Below are 24,787 nucleotides of genomic sequence, written 5' to 3'. Positions count from 1 at the left end.
GGTACGTGTATGGGGTGGGCGGAGAGGCACAGAAAAATTATATATTTTTAAAATCATTATTGAAAATATGAGAAAACAACAGTATTAAAGAAAAATCTGGAGAGAAAAACCACCCAAAAAATCCACTATCTTAAAACAATGATTTCATTTTTGCATTATCGTCTACTCTTTCTCCATATTCATATATATTTTAGAGAGGCAGTGTGCATAAGATTTTGACCCATTATAACATGTTCCCACATTTCTACGATCTTCATAATTACTAGTTTTAGTTGCTGCTTAACACTCCATTGTATTGATGAACACTTTTCTAAACTTTGTTGGGGGAAAATTATAATGGATTTACATAATAGCATCATTGTCACCTAAAAATACATCATTCTTATCCCCCAAGAAGCTCCAAATGTGTCTAATGCAGAAGAGGAGCAGAAACACTAATGCATTGACTTGTTTATTCAATAATTGTTTACTGAGTGCCTGCTAAGTGTCTGGCGTTAATCCAGGCGCTGGGGATAGAGTAGTGAACAAAATATGCAAAAATCCCTGACTAGTGGGAGAGAAAGACAATAAATAAGATAACAGGCAAACAGGCAGAGAAATTCTTAGAGAAACTTGCTTTCTCAGGCTACAGAGTGAATGATTAAGACAGAACAAAGCAAACTCCCAGCCTTCTCACTCCTATACATCACAAACACGGCTGCTCCTCACCAGTACATTCAACACAGCCTTCTGACAGCACTAAACCCAGGACCCAGTTTCCTCTGGATCAGGAGTCAGCAAACTTTTTCTATAAAGGGCTAGACAGTAGATATCTGGGGCTTCACAGGTCACGGGGTGTCTGTTGCAATCACTCACCTCTGCTTCTGCAGGGCGAGAGCAGCTGTAGACAACGTGTGCACAAATGGATGTGGCTGTGTGCCCGAAAACTTTACTTACAAACACTGGCTGACAGTAGGACTCGGTCTGCTGACCCTGTTCTATACGGCTCGAAACGACCACTCAAACACTGCTAACCAGAAACAGAGGGAAGAGACACCTGCTGTCTGCAATGCGACAATTCCATTGACTTTTCCTCCACAGTGACTCATATCTGCCATTTCCTTTCCACTTCCACTGCCGCAGCCCTAAACCAGACTTGTAACCCCTGTCACTTACCCACATTTCCCTGCTTTTACACATACTGTTCCCTCAACCTGAATTCTCTTCCTCCCACTATTAAATCTTCTCTCTGTGAAGTCCAGCTCAACTGACTGTAAGTAGTTAATATTAAGGACTTAATTATTTTAGGCGGGAAAAAGGTATCACTGTTATATACTCTTAAAACGTAAATTATTTTAGGAGGGATAAAGGTACTGCTGTTATATACTTTTAAAACGTGTCCTTACCTCTTAGAGATATATGTTGAAATTGTTATAGAAGAAATCCTACGACATCTGGGATTTGCTTCAATTATCTGGGAGTGAAAGTCGGGGTAGGAGGTAGGGATACAGATGAAACAACCAGCTGATAATGAAGCTGGGTGATGAGGTCACAGGGATTCATTACACATTTTCTCTACTTTGGTATATTTTTGAAATTGGAAAAGGTACTCACAAACATTGAAAAGGGTAGGGCTGGAGAGAACCTTGAGGTATTATATTGGAAATGAAGGTGTTAGATTGAACTCCTGGGTCTTTTACAGTTTAAAAAAAAACATGGTTTCTCTACAGAAATAGAGAGTGTGTGTGTGTTTTTGGCGGGGGGTAGGGGATATGTGCTGTAGATACATACTTACATTTCCAGGCTCTGTTTTCTTTTTTAATAAATTTATTTATTTTATTTATTCATTTTTGGCTGCATTGGGTCTTTGTTGCTGCACGCGGGCTTTCTCTAGTTGCGATGAGCGGGGGCTACTCTTTGGTGCGGTACGCGGGCTTCTCGTTGCAGTGGTTTCTCTTGTTGCGGAGCACGGGCTCTAGGCACGCGGGCTTCAGTAGTTTAGCACGCGGGCTCAGTAGTTGTGGCTCACGGGCTCTACAGTGCAGGCTCAGTAGTTGTGGTGCATGGGCTTAGTTGCTCCACGGCACGTGGGATCTTCCCAGACCAGGGCTCTAACCCATGTCCCCTGCATTGGCAGGCGGATTCTTAACCACTGCGTCACCAGGGAAGCCCCAGGCTCTGTTTTCTGAGAGCACCTAGAAGTAATGACATCCTGTAACAATGAGCACAACACACCTCCAATCTTGGCTTCTACATACCATCCTCCACTAGAAGAACCAGGACTCTTTAGAGAAATGGCTGATTCCAGGGCCAGGGTAGAGAAAACACAAGATAAGCCTGGAACATCTTGTTCTAGAAAATTAGAAGTGTTCAAAGAATGCAAAGAACATAGAAAAGGGAAACAGCTTGGAAGAGCTCTCACTGACCAAATCTGGAGTACTCTGAGCATCAAAATAAATAATAACGCTAGTAAATTACAACACAATGAATAAATCATAAATCCGTAAGTCCATACTGAAAGGAAGAAAAGGAGCGAGGGAGGAAGAGAGGAAGGAGATGATAAAGGCTCATCTTTACAATAGAACAATTTATAAATGTAGAAGGAATAATGGAAACAAAAAAAAAATCACCATTTGGCAAACACATAGTGCTTGCTGACTTAGGGAAGACACTAATGCTGGTAAGTTCGAAGTGTGATGAGGAACAGAATATTGGCATAATCTCAAACTGTCTCCACACAAAATATTCATCAGTTACAAAAAGAAAAGCAATGACTTTACACTGCAGAAAAGTAGAGATATGTCGCAGACACCAACATGACCAGATGATCAAGGTTAACATCACCGGTAATGGGACTGGTTAACACCATGTGTTCCTTGATGTGATGTACTGAGAATATCACAGCATCATTTCTGTGATATTTTTGGCAAGAAATCACAACCTGGTCACAAGGAAATATTAATAGATTCAGCTTGCAGATCATCCTACTGAACATACAACGAGCTGAGGACATGAATGACAGGAAAAGACTAAGAGGTTATCCCAGGTTGGAGGACACGAAAAGACACGACAGGGGACTTCCCTGGTGGCGCAGTGGGTAAGACTCCGCGCTCCTAATGCAGGGGGCCTGGGTTCAATCGCTGGTCAGGGAACTAGATCCCACACGCATACCGCAACTAAGAGTTCGCATGCCACAACTAAGGAGCCAGCGAGCTGCAACTAAGGAGCCCGCCTGCCACAACTAAGACCCGGAGCAACCAAATAAATAAATAAAATATTAAAAAAGAAAAAAGAAAAGACATGACAACTAAATCCAATGCATGCTCCTTGGTGGGATCCTGGAGCAAAACCAAAAGGAGGTATTGCAGGGCAGCTGGCAAATGTGATTGGGGTCTACGGACTGGAGAAAAGGGTTTTATCAATGCTAATTACCTGACTTAGAGGGTGTGTACTAGTTATTTAGGAGCGCACTTGATTCGGGGGAATATTTGGGGGTGGTAGGGCATCATGTACATAACTTGGTCTCAAATGGCTCAGAAAAACTAATTTAGAGAAAGCTAGCGTAGTAGAATAAATGTGGAAAAATGTAAAAAGTTTGGGAACATGGGTGAAGTGAGAGGGATGTGGGAGTTCCTCCCAGTCGCAGACTGGAAGAAAATAATATATATCAGAGACACATAGACACACACACGCACACACAGTCACATGCACACACATACATCTGAAAGGACTTATCTGTAATGTATAAAGAACTGCTACAAATAAATTATTAAAAGACAAACATACCAATTTATAAAACAGGCAAGACTTGAATAGATACTTCACAAAGGAAGATATCCAAATGGCCAATGAGCAGGTACTCAATGTCATTAGTAATTAGGGAAATGCAAATTAAAAGCACAAGGAGCGAACGTTTCATACACATTCACATAGCTAAAATTAAAAGACTGACAAAATTAAATGTTGGTGGAAATGTGGAGCAACAGGAGCTTTTGTATACTGCTGGTATTAGTTATCTACTGCTGCACAACAATATTACCACAAACTTAGCAGCTTACAACAACACATGTTAATCATCTCCCAGTTTAAGTGGGTTAGAAGCCCTGGCGTGGCTGGGCTGGGTCCTCCACAAGGTTCCAATTAAGGTGTCGGCTGGGGCTGTGGTCTCACGTGCGGCTTGAGTTGGGTAGGATCCGTGTCCAAGCTCACCTTCTTGTTGGCAGCATTCAGTTCTTCGTGGGCTACTGGACCGAGGGCCACGTTTCCTGCTGGCTGTGGACTTGAAGCCGCCCCAGCTCCCTGCCACACGGCCCTCTCCATAGGCAGCTCACGGCATGGTAACTTGTTTCTCCAAAGCCAGCACGGGAGAGAGTCTCCTCACAGGGTGGGCACTACAGTCTGATGCAACATAATCACGTACATCCCATCACCTCTGCCATTTTCTGTTAGGAAGGAGCAAGTCACAGGTCCCGCCCACGCTCAAAGGGAGGGGATTACACTAAAGCATAAATACGAGGGGACAGGGATCATGGGGGCCACCTTAGAATCTGCCACAGGAAGTGAGAATGTAAACTGACACAACCACCTTATAAAGTTAAGCATAGAGACCTCCTGGTGGTCCAGTGGTAAAGAATCCGCCTTGCAATGCGGGGACGCGGGTTTGATCCCTGGTCAGGGAACTAAGATCCCACCTGCCCGTGGGGCGACTAAGCCCTCGTGCCACAAACTACAGAGACCACGCGCCCTGGAGCCTGCACGCCACAACTAGAGAAGAGAAAACCCGCACGCCACAACTAGAGAGAAGCCCGCGCGCCGCAACGAGAAAAGATCCCACGTGCCTCAACGAAGATTCCGCATGCTGCAACTAAGAACTGCCGCAGCCAAAAATAAAAATAAATTAAATAAATAAATAAATAGTATAAAAAATAAAGTTAAGCATAAACCTACACTAAGTCTCCTACCATTCCAATCCTACATATTTACCCCCAAAGAAACGAAAATGTAAGTCCACATAAGGCTTGTACAAGAGCATTCATAGCAGCCTTATAAAGAAAAGCCCAGAACTGTACACAACCCATATGTCCATCAGCAGGAGAATAGTTAAACAAATTGTAGTATTTGTTGGCAATAAAAAAGAATGAACCACTAACGCACACAACATGGATGAATCTGGCAAAAGAAGGTCAACACAAGAATATATATGATTCCATTTATATGAGGCTCAAGAACAGACAAACATAATCTATGACCATATAAACCAGAAGGGTAACTGCCTATGACAGGTGGGGAATGACTGGAAGTGACAAAAACATTTTATTTATTTATTTATTTATTTATTTGTTTATTTATGGCTGTGCTGGGTCTTTGTTTCTGTGCGAGGGCTTTCTCTAGTTGCGGCAAGCGGGGGCCACTCTTCATTGCGGTGCGCGGGCCTCTCACTATCGCGGCCTCTCCCGTTGCGGAGCACAGGCTCCAGACGTGCAGGCTCAGTAGTTGTGGCTCACGGGCCCAGTTGCTCCGCGGCATGTGGGATCTTCCCAGACCAGGGCTCAAACCCGTGTCCCCTGCATTGGCAGGCGGACTCTCAACCACCGCACCACCAGGGAAGCCCGACAAAAACATTCTTGATTAAGGTGTTGGTTACATGAATGTATATGTTTGTTAAAACTCATCCAACTGTAACCCCAAGATCTGTGCATTTCACTGCATTCAAATTTTACCTCAATTAAAAAAAATGTTTAAGTGCATATTAATAGACAATGGAAAAAGTGTAGCACAGTAGTTAAGAGCATAGATCCTGAGGTCAGACTGCCAGGGTCCGAACTCTGGCAATGCCGCTTTCTTCAGCAAGTTACCTAACCCCTTTGCACACCTCCACCTATCTGATAATTAAATGAATTAACACGTGGACAGCAATTAGAGCAGCACCTAGTACATATTATGCATTCAGTTAACATTAGCTATTAATCAAACAAAACTAAAAAGATGATTATGAATGCTTGGAAAAACTAAAAATTGGCCAGGAAAGGAAAATCGTAGTTGGCTACATGGCTCAACAGTGACTTGCCTTTCTACGGTCATAATAATAAAAGTCCTGAATAATAATATAACCAAAATTACAATTTTATTGGGAGAATGAGGTGATGGTGAAAAAGCCAAACAATCTTCCACATTTGGAATTGACCAGATACTATCCAAAGATTGTTTTTGAAAGAAGCCTTGTAGAACTACTTGACTCTTTAAAATATATGTACAACTGTGACTAGAAATAAATACAACAAGGGGAAGAAAACTATTAAGGGGAAGTGGACTAGTTAAAAAAAATAAAACCAGGTTGGAAAATAATCAAATGTTGAAACTTCAAATGAAACCAAAAGGCAGTTAAAACGAGCATCAGTCTGTACGAGAAGGGGCATTCCAGAGGTAACATTAACTACGGAGACTTAGTTATGGGAGGGGGTGAGGAGATCACATTGTAATTCAGTATCATACGAGTATTAAGTATATTCCATATTAAAACTGCAGAGACAGTATCCTTCCTCTCTCACAATTTACATTCCAAAATCTTATCACCTTTTCATCCAGTAAGAGGCCAGGGATTTCTCAATCCACTGGCTGGAAGGCCAGGGTTATAGTGAATTAATATTAATGAGAATTTAATTATAATAATGTAACACCTATATTCACATGGAAACTTTCACTGAGGAACATAAAATTTGCTTAAATTTTACCGGAATCCTCAACGCATTTCTAAGCAGTCAGATGACGAAGGAAATGGAAAGTGAGTGGTTTGCCTACTTTCATGTTGAAAACCAGAATTTGAATTAAGACATAGGAATCCCAACAGAGTAGTGCTCTTGTTGCCTTCCTATAAACACACAGCTTTTAAAAAGCAGACACCACTTTCCATGAATAAGTTATCTCTAAAGTGACCAAACTCAAAGAACCCCAGACTGGGCAGATCCATACCGTTTAGGAGACTTCGTCTTGGTAATTATGCCTATAGCCCCAGCAAAAACTGAACAGTTAGCAAACTCATAGACCGACTCAATGGCTTTTCTATAGTACTCTAAGACTTAGACGGCATCTATAAATTATTTCATCTGTTCTTCCCAACAACCCTGGGTAGTCAGCTGGACAGTCTTTTTTATTTCTTTCCATTCTGATGAGATGGAGGCTCAAAAGGTAACCAACCCCAGATCACAGTTTTTGTTCAAAGAAAGATTTAACTCTTCTGGCTCCAAGGCCAGTGTTCAATCCACTCTACCAGTCTACCTGTGCACACAGAAGTCTGTGAAGATTAATCATTTGCTAGTTTTTAAGGTCTAGATTAGGGATGACAACATTTGAAATTGCTGGCTTACTTTAGGTCTCTTCCTAAAACAAACAAAAAGCCAAACACACTGGAAGATACTCAAGCACACTTACATCATGGACTATCATAACTGGAATATAATGGTGGTGCTAACGCCTCCAGGGGGCTTTCTGGATTGTCACAGTGACTAGAGACTTCACTGACATTCAGTGGTGGAAAAAACAAGAAAGCCAGACCTCTTACAACCCACAATTCCTTTGAGTCCCGCACAATTAAGAAATGACTAGCTTCCTGCACAATTTCCAACATTCACGTAAGTGGAAACGTTCTGACCAGGGGCAGAACCAGGTCTTGTAGGGCCTAAAGCTTTTACAAGCTGGAGGGTCCTCTATTGGAGAAGCATACAAAATTACAGTTACAAAATTAGGTCTAGGATTTTAAAATATCAAATATATAAGAATACATCTAAAGAAAGATTTACAATACTTCTATGCTAAAAGTGCAAAATCAGTGAAAGAAGATCTAAATAAATGGAGGGACATAACACATCCATGGACTGAAAGACCCGATACTTTAAAGATTTCAATTCTCTCCATATTAATCCACAGAGTCAATGCAATCCTAATAAAATTCTCAAAAAACTTTTACGGAAATTGAAAAATTGATTCTAGGGCTTCCCTGGTGGCGCAGTGGTTGAGAGTCTGCCTGCCAATGCAGGGGACACGGGTTCGAGCCCCGGTCTGGGAAGATCCCACATGCCGCGGAGCAACTGAGCCCGTGAGCCACAACTGCTGAGCCTGCGCGTCTGGAGCCTGTGCTCTGCAACAAGAGAGGCCGCGGCAGTGAGAGGCCCGCGCACCGCGATGAAGAGTGGCCCCCGCTCGCCGCAACTGGAGAAAGCCCTCGCACAGAAACGAAGACCCAACACAGCCAAAAATAAATAAATAAATACATTTAAATTAAAAAAAAAAAAGAAAAATTGATTCTAAAATTTTTAAGGAAATGAAAGAGCAAAGACAAGTCAAGGCAATCATGAAAGCACAATGTTGAAGACTTACACCACCAGGTAATAGGACTATTATAAAGATAAAGGAGTAGAGACAGGGGGAACACTGGTACAAGCACGGACAACCTGACCAACAGTACAGACAGAAAGTCTATAAATAGACCCACATGTAAAATGTCACGTGATTTACAATCAAGGTGACGTGCAGAGCACTGGAAAAAGATGATCTTTTTTTTTTTTTTTTAGTTTTGTTCTGTTTTATTTTCAATTTTAGTCTAATGTATATACAATAAAATTCACCTATTTTGAGAGTACAGTTTTATGCGTTTTGACAAATGGCGTAAGCACCATCACAATCAAAACACAGAACACTTATTTCCATCAAAAAAGATGATCTTTTAAGTAAATGGTACAGGGGTAATGGAAGATCCATGTGGGGGAATGTATCTGAACCCTACATTCCACACACAAATATCAATTCCAGATGGACTACAGATCTAGATGTAAAAGAAAAATAATACAGCTTGAGAAGAAAATATTAGAGAACCTCTTCATGATCTTGAATGGACTAAGATTTCTTAAACAGGACATAAAAGACACTAAACATAAAGTGGGGAAATGGATAAACTGGACAGATTTAAGATTAAGAATTTGTGTTCAACAAACAACACCATTGAAAGAGTAAGAAGGAAGCCCACAGAGTATGAGAAGATATTTGTAAGAAAAAGAACTCCTACAATTCAATGAAAACAGACAACCCAATAGAAAAACTACCTGAACAGACAATTCATAAAAGAGGATACCGGATGGCTGGTAAGCTTATGAAAAGGTTCCCAACATCATGAGGGAAATGCAGATTAACACCACTGGAGCAGCCATTTTACCTCCACTCAGAATAACTGAAACGCAAAAGACAATCCCAACTGACGGTAGCGATCTGACCCAAGTGGAACTCTCACACAACCCAGCAATTGCACTCCTGGCTGTCCTCTCAAGAGAAACGAAATGAACTGTACGAGAGTGCATATGATCTCCGACAGACGGGTGAGAATGTCCACGGCAGCCCTCTTCACAATATGGGAAATCTCCCATATGACCACCGCCAGCCCAGTGATTAAATAACTTGTGATACATGCGCACATGGACTACCGTACAGCAACAAGAATATATGAGCTGCAACCATATGCAACAACGTGGCTGATTCACACAAACATCATGTTGAGCAAAAGAAGTCAGATACAAGAGTATACACGGTATGAAGTATCAAAGCAGGCAGAGCTAACTTATGCTCTTACACGTTAGGATGCTAGTCATCTTTGGTGGGGGCAGAGGCAGTGATTAGAAGCAGACAAGGTAATGTTTTGGGGTGTTGGTAATGTGTTGTTTCCTGATGTGGATGCTAGTTTTGTTCAGTTTGTAAAAAGTCATCAATTGTACTTATTATATGTGTCCTTTTCTAAGTACTATATATTATACTTTTTGAATAAAGATTTTCAAAACAAAATTAGGTATAGGGCCACAGAAGTAGCCTGAAACTTAAGTTTCATTAGCTTCATAATAAATTTGCCTTGAATTTAAGGCAAATAAAGGACCTTGAGGGGCTTCCCTGGTGGCGCAGTGGTTGAGAATCTGCCTGCCAATGCAGGGGACACAGGTTCGAGCCCTGGTCTGGGAAGATCCCACATGCCGCGGAGCAACTAGGCCCGTGAGCCACAACTGCTGAGCCTGCGCGTCTGGAGCCTGTGCTCCGCAACAAGAGAGGCCGCGACAGTGAGAGGCCCGCGCACCGCGATGAAGAGTGGCCCCCGCTTGCCACAACTGGAGAAAGCCCTCGCACAGAAACGAAGACCCAACACAGCCAAAAATAAATATAAAAATAAATAAATAAAAGATTACTATAAAAAAAAAGGACCTTGAAACTTAAGTTTCATTAGCTTCCTAATAAATTTGCCTTGGTCTTGCCAGACACAAACGTATGTAAATAAAAAGCAGCTTATAATGTTCTAAGCCTAGATTTAAATAGATTTTATATAGAAACTTAATTGATTTTTTCACCAATCAATATACACTGGATTTTCCAGGAATGTAACTAATGTAACTACAGTAAACAGAGAAAAGACTATATTTTGTTTTGTGTAGAATTTGATGAAGATTTATCCACCACTTTAGAAAACTGTATCACCGATGGCACTGCCACATATCATGAGGCACCCACGCAGTACACCTGTATCAGTCTCTATTTATGGGAGCCATATCCACAGAGATAAGGCGATGTGTACCTGCAAGCACCTGACAGCTATGGTTTCTAATGTGCTGTGAACACTTACACACGTCTTCTGAGAATTTACATATAGAAATACATATTGTATTACAAACAGCTTTCCTTTTATTTTTCCTTTATATTGCAGTTAAGACATTGTAGACATGCTGGTAAATCTGATTATCCGGGAATTTCATTTCACAATAGAAAAGGGGCCATAAAATCTGATAGTTTTGAGAACCAGTTACAGACCATCAGTCTATCAAAAAACTGTAAAGAGAACTCTAATTCTTGAATTTGGTAACTGCTCTTCTATGCTACTCACATTATCCAAATCACAAGTAATATATTTATCTAAAATGTTTTTGATAAAAGGAAAAGAAAAACCCAGCTACCATTTTCAAGAGCAATTACCTAAATATATCTATTATAAATTCTACCTAGACCTGGTGAGCAGGACAAGAGGGAAATTAGAGTTCAAACTACAAGATCTAACTGAGCCCTTTTCCTTTTAAGTCGGTAAGATCCAGCTTGGCATTCACAAGCAAAGGGTTCCATTATTTTTCTGTTCTCTTTCAAAAATAGCTCCACCTTCAAGATTACACAAATTAGATCATTCTGCAGCAGGATTCCTCCTTATAGAGCAGCTCCTAGGCAGCACAGACAGGCTGTCTGCTGTAGCAAACCAGTCATTTAAAAAAAAAACAGATGTTTTTCATTTTTCAGTTCCACTGGGTTAGTGACAAAGGGTAGGTGCTATGGCTGTTAATGGCCCCTGCAATAGAGCTCCCTCACCAAAAGCCATCAAATAGGTAAGGATCACAGAGGAGCTATCAGACCAAGCAAATATGACAGCAGAATAATTAGGGACGTTGAGACTCTGCTGCTCCAACACCTTCACCATGGCCTACAGCATAAAAAAAAGAATTTATCTAGATTTTTAACACAATCAGTTGCCAACCTATGGATTATTCCATCGCCCAGTAAATCCCCAAGGAAATTTATTCCCAGTTAATCAAAAATGGCAAAAATAGAAACAAACAACCTTCCTCAAGAGCTTTGAAGAGTTCTGTTACACAGATCTCATTCTCATATAATGTCACTTATGATAAAGAGATGACAATCACTATCATTTTTTTAGTGAAAAACAGAAAACTGACACAAGGAGGTTAAATGAAATCTTGAAATTGTCCCTGAATCCTTTTCTTTTGTCATATCCCAAATGTAACCCATAAGCAAATCCTCTAGGCTTGAAAAGACTATACCCGACTCTGATGACTTCTCATCTTCTCTACCACCCTGGCCGAAGGCAACATCAGCTCCCAGTACATCATCTTCATACTCCTAACTGGACTCCCTGCTTTCACCCTTGCCCTTCTCTATGGGCTATGCTACACACAGGGGCCAGTGGTTATTTTAATATGTAAGTCATTACCATGCCTCTTCTCTGGCTCGAAATCCCCAATGGCTTCCTCATCTCACTGAAGGTCAAAGCCAGGGCCCTACACTGGCCTACGAGATCGGGTCCCTTCACTTCTCTGACTTTCTCTCCCACTACTCCCCACCGTGTCCACTCGGTCCCGGTCCACTGGCCTCCTGGATGTTCCTGGAACCTGCTAGTACTTACTGTTCCCGCTAATGACTTGCCTAAGTGTGAGTGCCACACGATCACTCACCTTCTCTGGCGTCTTCTAAACTACCTTTTCTAAAACAGTAACACTCTCTGCCTCACGTGTACCCCTTTCCTGCTTTAATTGTCCCCATCTGACATACCCTACCGTTTGCTCACTCATTTGTTTATTGTCTGCTGCCCCCTCTGCCCCTAGAAGGTAACCTCCAGGAGAGCTTGATTTTGCCTGTTTTATTACGCACTCTCTCCTCGGTGTCTAAAATGGTGACTAGGCATACGGTTGCTGCGCGGTGAGTACCTGCCAACTAAATGAAGTTACTATTAGGGAGAGGAGGACGCACAGAGACTTATGCAGACCCACATGGTGAGGTAAAGCGAAATAAGAAACCAGATTCTAGAGCCAAAGCATTTTTGGCACATGGTTTTAAAGAGATGATAGCAACTTGCTGACTTTTTTCCTCCAGATATATTATAAGAATAGGAGGAAATACCTGAATGAGCATCAAACAAAACAAAGCAAAACAAAACAAAACCCAAACCCAAATAGAGCCAGCATCACAAACGTTCTATACAACGTTCTCTTAAATGGACTCCAATCAGACGACGCCTCAGCACACGGAGACGTGGCACTCGTTTATCAGGGAGGCTGCCTGAGAACGAGGCCCTCCTGGAACATACGCAAACACATCGCTGGCCTAAGTCCAAAGCACACCAAACTAATCCTACGCCAAATCTTAGTTCAGATCATGTCCCATTTCCAACCCAAGCATTTGTTTCCCCAGTGAGATGACACTTCCCTTTTCCTCCATGGAGAGAAAAGTCAACCAAAAAGATTAATGGGCAATGTTTAATAACATTTTAGCTGCTCCTTTTCATAAGTTTTTTTTTTTAAAAAAAGGAAAGATAGAGGGGATTATCTACAAGTAATAAAAACAAAGGGATAATGATATCATATGCAGTTAATGAACAATTCTCCCCATTAAAGATAAGGGCATAAACAATTTATTGCACATCTTGGTGGCACAGTGGAAATACAATTAAATCCATTAATAGCCACAGAGCTTTTATGTTCCCAGAGGACGCTGGTTTCCAGAGTTGCTTATTCATTTTCATCCACAGCAAAAACAGTGCATGGCGTGGATGACCGAATGCTGTAGTCTGCTTTCCACATATTTTAATTTTGAGGAGACAATTTTATTAAACAACAGACTTAGGGTAGATTACGCTGCCACATTCTATTGGATACGACCTGAAAGTGCGAAACAAAAACCTACTTGCAGAGACAATGTAAATGATGACTAATGTAAATCAGGCCTACAAATACCATACCATCATATTCATAGTTTCACTGCCATTACCCAAAGATGTTAAGGTAATGATTTCTATGAATATAAATGCTCAAACATTTTACAAATATTTTGTTTCTCTGCATAACAAATCAACAAGGCCAAAAAAGGTATCCCCACTTGTAAAAAAAAAATCAGGAGAAAAAGTAACTTGCCCAGAGGTAATCAAAATAGATTTAACTAAGCATGAGATATAGGGCTTTACTTACTAATCCATAATAGTAATAGAAGATTAAACCCTCACCCTCAACTCACCAGCAAGCCTACCTCTAGAGCACAAACTGGACCACGAGGTGAGCAAAACAGCCCCGCTGTGGATCTCATGCTCTCAGATTACACTGCCCATTACTCTTAGCCTCATATTCAGAGCCCATTCCTTCTTAACATATTTGACTATATGATTCTTCAGCTCATGGAATATTAGAAGCAACAAAGCAGAAAGAAGGCATGTTGATAGCAACAGGGAGAAAAGAAGACAAAAACAGAACTAAAAAAGCAAACATATGACTTTAAAAACAGTTACGCACCACGCACCAGTCCACACTCTTCATTTCAAGCCCTGATGTTCGCCATGAGGGTCCCATTCATCACGACCATCCATACTTGAGAAGAGGTAAATCGGTGTTTTATATATTCTCAAGGAAGAACCAGAAACACATAAATATATTTGCGGGTTTCTAACCAAAATGGGAAGATAAAAAGTCTTGGTGCTTATTAAAGGAGAAAACTGACATGTATACAAAGATCCAAATGTTTCACAATAGGCCTTAAATGTATTATCAGGTCCTCCTACAAAAGTAGAATACAGTTTTTCTATAGTTTGAGACATAAAAAGGAAAGCTTAAGGAGAAAAGAGAAAAAAGATCAACTCCGTTTAAATCCTGATTTTCCTAGGAGTCGCTCAGCTTTTACTGGTGATAAATGGCTAGCTGTAAACTGGTTTAGTTGTTCTTCTGGCTGCCAAAGCAGAGCTAAAGAAGTCAGCAGGTAGAATAGGGAAGCTGTCAAGTCAAGTTGGCTCAAAACAAAGTTGTGGTTTGCAGGCCGGGCCTGAACCATCTCTTCCGTTCATATAAGCTGGCAGGATGTAGAAACAGGATCCCGACCCAGCCACTGCTTCAGAGAACCAAAATATTTTCCTTTGACTTTCTAGTCTATTAAGCTTGGGGTTTGGCAGGATCTGTGGCCAAAGTGAACCCAAGACCTTGTAATGGTCCCCCTGAGGAAATCAGAATATAAACAAGGTTGCCCTGATTCTAGACAGAAAGCAGTTTTTCGAGGGGTGTGGGGGAGAGACAGAGAAGCTAGGCTGGCAGTAAAGACAGCAAGAGTAATAGTAACATTTTTAAGTGTTTTCTATGTGCCACATAAGCACTTAACATGTATTAATCTCATTTAATCCTCATAATAAATGAACAGTAGGGGCAATTATTATGCCCATTTTACAAGATGAGAAAAATTAAGCATTAGAGAGGTTAAGTAATTTGCCCAAGTCACTCAAACAGTAAACAATAGAGTCAGGATTAAAATCCTGGCTAACTGGTTCCAGAACTGACACCTGTAGCCACTGTGCTACGAAGCCTCTCACTGTCTATAATTTGGTAATAAAGCAGCATTCTGTAATCCCAACATTACAAAGTATAAAGCATTAAATATTATTTGTCAACCATGAGAACCAGACAGAGCTCAGGGGACACCAAGTTTGTTTGTTTTTAATTAATTAATTTATTTTATTTTTGGCTATGTTGGGTCTTCATTGCTGTGCGCAGGCTTTTCTCTAGTTGCAGCGAGCAGGGGCTACTCTTCGTTGCAGTGCGCGGGCTTCTCATTGCGGTGGCTTCTCTTGTTGCAAAGCACGGGCTCTAGGCGCACGGGTTTCAGTAGTTGTGGCACGTGGGCTCAGTAGTTGTGGCTCGCGGGCTCTAGAGCGCAGGCTCAGTAGTTGTGGCACACGGGCTTAGCTGCTCCATGGCACGTGGGATCTTCCCAGACCAGGGCTCAAACCCGTGTCCCCTGCATTGGCAGGCGGATTCTTAACCACTTCGCCACCAGGGAAGCCCTCCACCTACTTCTAAACTGGGGAGCCCTGCAGAACTGCCTTCACCTCCCTGGGCCTTGACTTCCCTTCCTGCGGAGGTGCTGTGCACACAGCAGACGCTCAGCAGTCTGGTTCACCTCACCCAGGCATCAGCCCAAACAGCACCTCACCAGAGGCCTTCTCTGACCACACTACCCAACCCTCTCAAGTCCCCACTGCGCTTTGTTTTTCACCATGACACTACTCACCACCTGACTATTCACTATAGACCTAATTACGTGTTTATTATCTGTCTCCCTCCACAAGAATGTTCACTCTAGGAGAGAATGGACTTCGTCAACCAGCTGCTGGTTCCCCAGCACCTGGAGCAGTATTTGGCATATAGAAATACTCAAAAAATATTTGTTGTATGAAAGAATTGTGTAGGATAGATTTTCATTCAATAAACTTTACAAATAAACAGGCACTGTTCATTGACAAATGTATCCATTAAGCACCTATAAAGTAACTACTATGTAAAGTAATGAACAGGATTATTTCAGATGATGGTAACTGGTGTGAAGAAGATTTATAAACTCCCAGAATGGAATGGGCAGGTGAGAGAAGATTTCCAAGGCAGCAGGTCAGCTGAGACCTGAATGATACCCAGGAGCCAGCCACACGATGATCTGGGGACACAGCATTCTGGGTAGAGGGAACAGCAAGTGCAAAAGCCCAAAGGCAGGGTGACCGTGCCCAGACCCAGCTTGCCCAGAGCCAGGTGAGCATGGGGAGAATGGTAGCAATGAGGTGGAAGCCACGGGAAGAGTCCCACCACAAAGTATCTCCGAAGTCATAAAAAGGGTTTTACTCTAAGTGTGATGAAAAGTTATTTCATAGGGTCTCTTATCTTCACCCAACAGAATGTATACTTTATGAGATCAAGGATTTTGTTTGTGGCACATGCCGGCTGGTCTACAAGCATTTGCTTAATGAATGAATTGGGAAGATTATGAACAGGAGAGTGACATGATCTGATTTTCATTTTAACATATCACTCTGAACTGCTACTAGTGGTTACCTTCTGGGAGGAGATCAGGGTCGCAGAGGATGGGTAGAATTACACATGAGGGAGTGCGATGTGCTTTCCAGGCACCGTAAATCACAGACATGGGAGGAAAAAGCTACTATCTAACCCCTGAAGCCATTTGGTGTTTCTAAACAACAGACAGGAAAAGGTCCGGGAGGAGGGACCAAATAAATGACAACTGATGTCCTAAGCCTTTTCTGTTAAAAAAACAGAAACAAAAAAAACACTACAAAGAATCTCTGTCTCGTTTATAAAAAAAGGAACAAAAGGAAGCTCAAAGCCAGACACACACACACACACACACACACACACACACACACACACACACACAGTCTTGGAGAAAAACTGTAAAGAAAAAACACCTTCCTACATCTAAGCACAATAACCAGACTAAATTTCCTCAGGGACAATTAACATTCCGCTTACCACATCCAAACTGTTACCTGGGGGGAGTCTTGCTCAGAATACTGCTCTGAGAGGCAGACTGCCATTCGGAGGAGTCTGCAGACTAAGAAGACAGGAGCAGGTGCTGTAATAGGAACCAAGTTTTAAAACATCACTCCTTTCACGCCTACCTATACCTGCACCAGGTCACTAAAAAAACATACGGGGTAAACCACTCACAGTGTAACTGCTAAGAGGTCTGTCACAGTTCTAAAAAATTTTTTTGCCAAAATAGGCTCTGGATATTACCTAGTGCCTCTGTTTACAGAACTGAAAGTGCTGAAAGGATGAATGAAACACAGGTTCATCTGGGAGTCGTGGAGGATCATTACTTCCAAGGAGAAAAGAGGAAGAACAGTACTCGGGGTCAGAAAAATTGGTGAAGCTAGAACTAAACTCAGATATTCTGACCTTTAATGTATTTAAAAACTTTACAATCTGAAAGAAGCTACATGGGACTTTCCTGGCGGTCCAGTGGTTAAGACTCAGCGCACCCAATGCAGGGGGCGCAGGTTCGATTCCTGGTCAGGGAACTAAGATCCCGCATGCCGCACAGTGTGGCCAAAAACAAAAAATAAAAATAAAATAAAAGAAGCTACACGGACATCAAATAACTAATGTGCCTCTATCAATGCCCCCTCCTCACCTGTTCCTCACCATCCACACACCACGAGGTGGGCAGCAGGCTAGAGCATTCTCTAGTCACCATTTTTGCTATCAATAAAGATGAACAAGCAACTCTAGAACCAAGAAAGGAAGGTGAGTGGAGTGAAACCTCAGCTCCCCCCAATGTCGTCATCCAGTCAATAAATCCTATTTTTTACATCTTTATCGCGATATAAAATTTGTAAGGTTCCCTCCTTTGAGGTACGTATATAACCGAGAAGAGTTGATATGCATCTTTAAATATATATATATATATATATATATATATATATATATATATATATATACTTTTTTATTTTAACATTTACTCATTTATTTGGTTGCACTGGGTCTTAGTTGCAGCAGGTGGGATGCATGTGAGATCTAGTTCCCTGACCAGGGATTGAACCCAAGCTCCCTGCGTTGGGAGGGTGGAGTCTTAACCACTGCGCCACCCAGGAAGTCCCTAAATATATATTTTTAAAACAACATTTGCTGGTCTTTTCTGTAATACATGTCTGTTATAGAAAGCCTGGAAATCACCAAAAAATACACAAGGACAAAAATTAGTATCACACATAATCCTACCATCCAAAACCATTTTGGAGTGAACGCCTCCAGACAGTTTTCTCTGTAGATATTGACTAAGACCTAAAATTGTGAGAAACATATGACAGGGAAGCACCAGGAAGCTAATTCCCTCCAGGAGGAAGTGAGCAGACTAGAAGGTAACAACACTTAAAGGGGGAAAACTAACAAAAGAAAACTAATGGGCCCTTGGAATAGCGAAGAAAGGGGACATTTTAAAATAACTTGGAAGAGGACAGACTGAGTACTCAGTCTAATTAAACAAATAAGGAGAAGCCATAAATATTAATACCAGAAATGTCCATACTTAGGCAATATTCTCTCTAAGACAGTGTTATCTAACAGAACTTTCTGTGGTCCTGGAAATGTTCTAGATCTGCCCTGTCCAATATGGCAGCCACCAGCCACATGTGACTGGTGTGAAATGAAATGTGGCCAGTGCAACTAAGGAAGAGAATTTTAAATTTCATTCAATTTTAATTAATATTTAAACAGCCACATGTGGCTAGTCGCTACTGTATTGAACAGCACAGCTTTAAAGATGAAATAGCCTATGATCTTAAGACATAACTGAATGTCAAACAAAATGTTTTAAGTAACTGTTTTCTAGAAGATACAGAAGCTCAGCAACAATACATCATCTTTTACTGGCCTTCTCTACTGCGCTACCCAAGGTAGAGGCCAGGCACGTGTCTGCCTAAGTGGTTCCCTAAGCTGTGACTACAGCTATTCTCTGGTTTGTAATAACGTAAAAGGGAAAGCAGGTCCAGCAGGCTTTCTAATCAGATAACTGCCCTGTGAATGACTCCAGAGTTGGTGCCCAGGCACACACATTGGTTCCCTAAAGCCCTCTGAAGTTATGCTGGTTATTCCTTTCATTAGGCCTGGAGAAGGGAGGACTGCGTCAGGGCTCGCCAAGCTAGAACCAAACCGCCTTGCTCAATTCCAGCCCAGTGGGCTCTGAAAGACATTTTAAGGCCAACTTCAAACTCTGTCTTTTCTCAAGAGCCCTTAATACCACTCCGAACTCACACTGGAAAAAGACCAACTCTTGCAATCATTCCCACAGCTTCCCTGGATTCCCAAAGTACTCCCAGAATGTGACACCACAGGTCCAAGCCAAGCCAACTCCAAATTTCAGAGGACCCACGGAGCCTTCAAGTCCGGGCCAAAACAGGACAAGCCTCCTGGGGTGAAGCAGTGAAAAGACACAGCCCAAACACTTTCTGGCTTGCACCTCCCTGGTGCACACAGAGCCGGCACCAACCGTAATAACAGTGGCAGCTTACTGGCTCAGCTAAGAAATTGGAAATCTAGCTTAAAAGGAAATCACATAACCACTAATGTGTCCAAAAGATCTGTAAATCAATACATGTAAGACAGACTCTGTGAAAGTCATTCTCTTTCTGACTTAAGGAATCTGAGCTTCCACAGGGACGGTGGATTATATTACTCCGATAGAGAGCATATTCTATTACAACACTCACAATGTGAAATTCAAATCTTCTAAGATACAAATAAGCTTCCAAGACTTTTAACGCTAGGGAAATAAAAGAAAGTTCAACAGCTCTCTCTTATTTGATCAATTACATTTACTTTATATCTCATTTAAGAAGTACTTTCTCCTGTGGATCTATAGGTGCTATTTTATATTTATTTCACCCACATCTTGGAATGGATAGTAAGTAAAAGTATTCCCAACCAATGGATGAAAACGCTGAGGTGTGGGAGAGTTTGCCCTAGCACACAGGAAGCACAAACAGCAATACATCCTGGCTTGCCCAGTGCTTTCAGGGTTAGAGGGGTAACTGGCCTCAAGTGCCTTCATGAAATTAACACTTCTATTGCAGGACAGTCACACAATCTTGGCCATGGCCACCTCCCTTTTTTTTTTTTTTCCAAATGTGGTCTAAAGGAGAAATGTGACTGATAACCACTGAACTCCTTCCCTAAGCACACACAGAGATAAGGATATGCAAATGTGCTCTGTACTCAAAGACAAATGTGATACAGTTAGTGGGTGATATAGCAGAGCACATTTTGTCTCCTGATAGTCAGTTTTACACCCCTGAGGAAATTTTGTACACTTAGGAAATTGAATAGTTTTTCAGTCTCTCCTACTTAAGCAACTCAAAAAGAGAAAAGAACATCAAGGGAAATGTCACCATACAAAGACCAAAGAGAAGGGGTCAATGAGACTCTAGAAGCCTTCCTTTAACATCAAGCATCTTGCCACCTGGTGCCTACGACAGCGCCACACCACCGTCCATACTCTGGACCACAGACAAGGGAGCACTCCTTAGTGTGGAGGGAAAACAGCGTCAACTTCCAAAGCCGTGAATTTCATAATGGAACTGCAACAGACCTACCTGCTGGTGACAGAATCTCAACAGCCAACTGTATTTCACAATGATTACCTCTGGGTAGTGAGAAGAGACACAGGGCTGGGGCTTTCCTTTACCATTTCCATCTTTCTGTACTGCTTGAATTTCTAATCATGGACGTGTATTGATCTTTTTATTTTAAGCCATAGGGATGTAATGTACAGCATAAGGAATATGGTCAATAATACTGTAATAACTTGGTGTGGGGACAGACGGTTACTAGACTTATCATGGTGATCATTTCATAATGTATGCAAATGTCAAATCAAATGCAAATTAAACCAACATAATATTGTATGTCAACTATATTTCAGTTAAATTATATTTCAGTTAAAATTTTGAAATTCCTTGTGAGAATAAAAATCTACTATCAGGACAAAAACCATCTTTTTATTTTTAAAAAATGCTGGTAAAAATGGCAATGAAAAGAACAATTTTGTTATTTCAAAGCCAACTATAGGTATGCTCTTCATTCATAAAAAGTAAAAAAAAAAATACAGTGGATTCTGAGAGAATTTAGTAGCTGTTAAGTCAGAGCAGAGTACACACCTGAGAAACAACAACTTTATTTAAATATCTAATAAAGGAGAAAGTTTGTTTTTTTTTTCCAAAAGTAAATTATATTTCTACAGGGATCAAGAAAAGGAGCCTGACCTTCCTAACACTCGACTTTTCAACTCGTTTCTCTGCACTGGGAAGAGGATGACAATTTCACAAGACTGAATCCCAGGACATTTTATACATATCCAACCTTAGATCATACGATCATGCTTGCATTTCTCAAGTGCATATAAATCATACATTTGTGTCTCATTTGAGTTATACAAGACAAGAATGTTAATCCTAGACGATACTCAGCGTGCTGTATACAGAGTGCTCGCTGCCAATACATTCCAAACAACGTGAACAAGCATACCAAGGAGACCTCAAATTAACTGGATGACTCTAATCACTGGAAGGGCCAATAGCAGGCCATTTTCTCCCCACAGGGTGTTATTTTCCATCCTGCAGATAAAACAGCCTGCTCCAAAGAGCACAAGTGTTCCACAAAGAGCTGGGAGGCACAAGGGTGCTGGTTAAAAAAAAAGTCAGAGCAGGACAGCTGACAATCCCAAAGATTGGTTGGTAGACATGACAGAACTGCATGCTCCCTGCAGATGAAAACAACAAGACAGTCTAAGGCTCTCACACCAAGTCAACACAACAATGACTGATTTGATCAGCATGCCTGGCTGTTTCTTTGGCTAATCATTTATTGTGTGGACCTTTCAGTGACCAATAGGGACAGACTGGAAATCAACAGCCATCAGTGATTTTATTTATCCCCCTCGGTTGCACAGCAGCTTCTTGCCAGTAGGCTCACGCCTTTCTGATCTAACAAGCTAGAGAAGGCAGCTGTCCAAATGTCACCAGTCAAACAGTGATGGATGTGACGGAAGAACAGGCAAGCACGCATTACAACACTGGACCCATGGAGGAAAGGACCCAGTGCTTTTATGTTTGAAAGAAGTAGATAAGAATATTTCAACTATAGACGGGCCTGTACAGAAAGAGAACGGCAGGCCTGCTTAGGACCATGAGAGGAAAACCACCACATACTAAACTCCCAGTTGCGTCTGGTGCGTGTTAGGGTACTGGCCAAACCTAACTAAACTAAGGTGGCTCCTGATTACCCTGAAGAAAGGACAGAGAAAAAAGAAAGTATAAATCAGTGAAGTGAATGCTGAAACACAAGGGACACGAAGAGTAGAGGGGGGCTAATGGAAAACAATTCAGCATTATCTAAAAATGTTCCAGACGTATATCCCTCAAACAGCAATTCCACCCCTACGTGTAAAGACATCCTAAAGAAACTTTTGCAAGGAGCACCAAGAGTCCTGGACGAAAATATTTACAGCATTACTGTTTGTATTAACAAACAGGAAACAACCCAAATGTTCATCAAAAGGAGCTTCATGATATATTCATACCGTGAAATTCTACCCATTAGTGAAAATATTTAGAGCCACCATACAACACTGATTCTCACGAACTTAATGTTGAGTTTAAACACACACACACACACAAATAGGCCACAGAACACATACAGTATGATAGCATTTATATAAACTTCCAAAAACATCCACAACTAAAAAACATAGCTTAGAGATGCACATATGTCAGTAAAACTAATTTTATAAGACAGGGAAATGATAGACACACAATTCAGAATAATGTTTACCTTTGTAGGGGGAAGAAGGGGATGTGGTCAGGAAGTGGCACCCCGAGGGCTTCAACACAATTGTAATGCTCTTTCTCAAGCTGAGTCAAGTACAGAGATGTACTTCTTGTCATTTTTATTTACAATCCTTTCTAGGACATATATAATTTTGCATGCATGAAACAATTCAAAATAAAGGGGGAGGCATGGAGAAAAATAAAGAGTTGAAGATGTAACCAGACAATGCTCCCCAACCCCACTTAGACGTCCATCTGCCCAAGACAGGGCTGACAGACTAAGGAGCCAGCCAGACTCCAAGACAACAGAATCAACTCAGTTTACAGGTGACAAAAAAGACCACCTCCAGGCACTTCTCTGGGCTTCCTGGGTGAAACCAGCTTCACAGTGTCTATTCAAGGGGTAAACTGTAGGATGTTGCACACTCTCCCCAAAGAGTTTGAGAAAGACTGCCTTGCCAATACAGAAACAGAAAATATCCCAAACTCAGGTATATTTTACCAATGGAAGGAAAGTCCCCAGATGGTTCCAACAGACAGAGGAATGGATTGAATTTAGGAACAGGCAGTAATTTTATGTAGCCCTGCAGGGCTAGAAGTTGTGACCAGTTACTGGGGGGTGGGGAGGGAGGAGAGGATGAAAAATACACTTGAAGACACATTAAATAGGACTTTTACAAGACGTAGAGGCCGGGACAGAATGTGTGTATTCGGAGTACAAATGAACATGTGTGTTGAAGACAAACTAGAAGCGCCAAGGGTTACTATACGGGCTTTACCTGGCAAAAGGTGACAACCGAGTTTGACACATGCCGAGTATACTGGGAAATAATAATGTCTAAAGAGATCCATACCACATCTCTGTAACATATGTACAGCCCACGGGAGCTGGCAAGGCCGGGAAAAGAGTCTGTGACTTTCACGGGGAAACTGACAGGAAGGCCGGATTCGGTCAGATCAACAAGAGAAGGCCCAGGGCTGAGAGTCCAGAAGGCCCAGCTCAGCGAGGGGAAGAGGGTGGCCCCGGCCCCAGACAGAAGGTGGGGATGCCAGGAGAGGGCGGGGTCCCCTCGGGAGGAGCCCCGGGCGGCCAGGCAGGAGCCAGGCCGGGCGGCAAAGCAGCCAAAGGGAATCTAGGGTCGGGGTGCCCCCTTGGGCGATGGGACGGGGAGGAATGGGAAGGCGGGGGCCTGTCACAGACCCGGCTGGGCGACCCCCGAGGGCCCGGTCCCCCCCACCCGCCGCTCACCTGGGCACGCAGCTGGACGAGCTCCGGTCCACCTCCCAGGTGGCGTACAGGTTCATCTGCACGGGGGCGGGGGTGCGGCCTGGCCCCGGGCCGCCGGGAGTCGCAGAGCCCGAGGCCACCGCGACGGCCATGGAGGTGGAGGTGGACGAGGACGAGGAGGAGGCGGCCGCCGCCGAGGTGGACGAGGACGACGAGGTGGCCTGGGCCAGCTTGGGGGGCGTCGGCTGCTGCGGCAGCTGCTGCGGCGGTGGCTGCTGCGGCGGAGACTGGGCGACCCCAGAGCCCCGCTGGCCACTGCCGCCCCCGGCGCCTCCGGGACCACCGCCCGCCCCTCCACGTTCCGCCATGGTCCGGCCGGGGGTAGGGAGGCGGGGGGTTACGGGAATCAGGCGACGCCGAGCGGACGCACAGTCTTCTCCGGCGGCGGCGGCGGCGGCGGCGGCGGCGGCGGCGGCGGCGGCGGCGGGGGCTCGACTCGTCTGCTCAGCCCGCCCGCCAGAGCGCGCGAGCGAGAGACTGCACGCACGCGCGGGGCCTCGCGCCGCGCGGTCCTCGCGCTCGCCCGCCGCTGCCAGTTGCGGCTCGCGCCGCCAAAGCACTGGGTGGGCGTGTCCGGG

At 42.8% G+C, this 24,787-nt stretch overlaps 1 protein-coding gene across 1 annotated transcript in view; it reads right to left on the bottom strand.

Annotated features, from left to right (window-relative positions):
- Positions 1 to 24,694, bottom strand: part of PACS1 (phosphofurin acidic cluster sorting protein 1) — a 155,133-nt gene extending 130,439 nt beyond the window's left edge. Inside the window, exon 1 of the mRNA XM_059932069.1 lies at positions 24,171 to 24,694. Coding sequence (XP_059788052.1) covers positions 24,171 to 24,517 — 347 coding nt within the window. The 5' untranslated portion in view covers positions 24,518 to 24,694. The remainder of the gene's footprint in view (positions 1 to 24,170) is intronic.
- Between the last annotated feature and the right edge of the window lie 93 nt (positions 24,695 to 24,787).

The sequence above is a fragment of the Balaenoptera ricei genome, chromosome 8 (assembly GCF_028023285.1).
Source record: "Balaenoptera ricei isolate mBalRic1 chromosome 8, mBalRic1.hap2, whole genome shotgun sequence".
NCBI lineage: Eukaryota > Metazoa > Chordata > Mammalia > Artiodactyla > Balaenopteridae > Balaenoptera > Balaenoptera ricei.
Note: the sequence above shows the minus strand (reverse complement) of the source record. Positions and strands in the feature narration are given on the sequence as shown.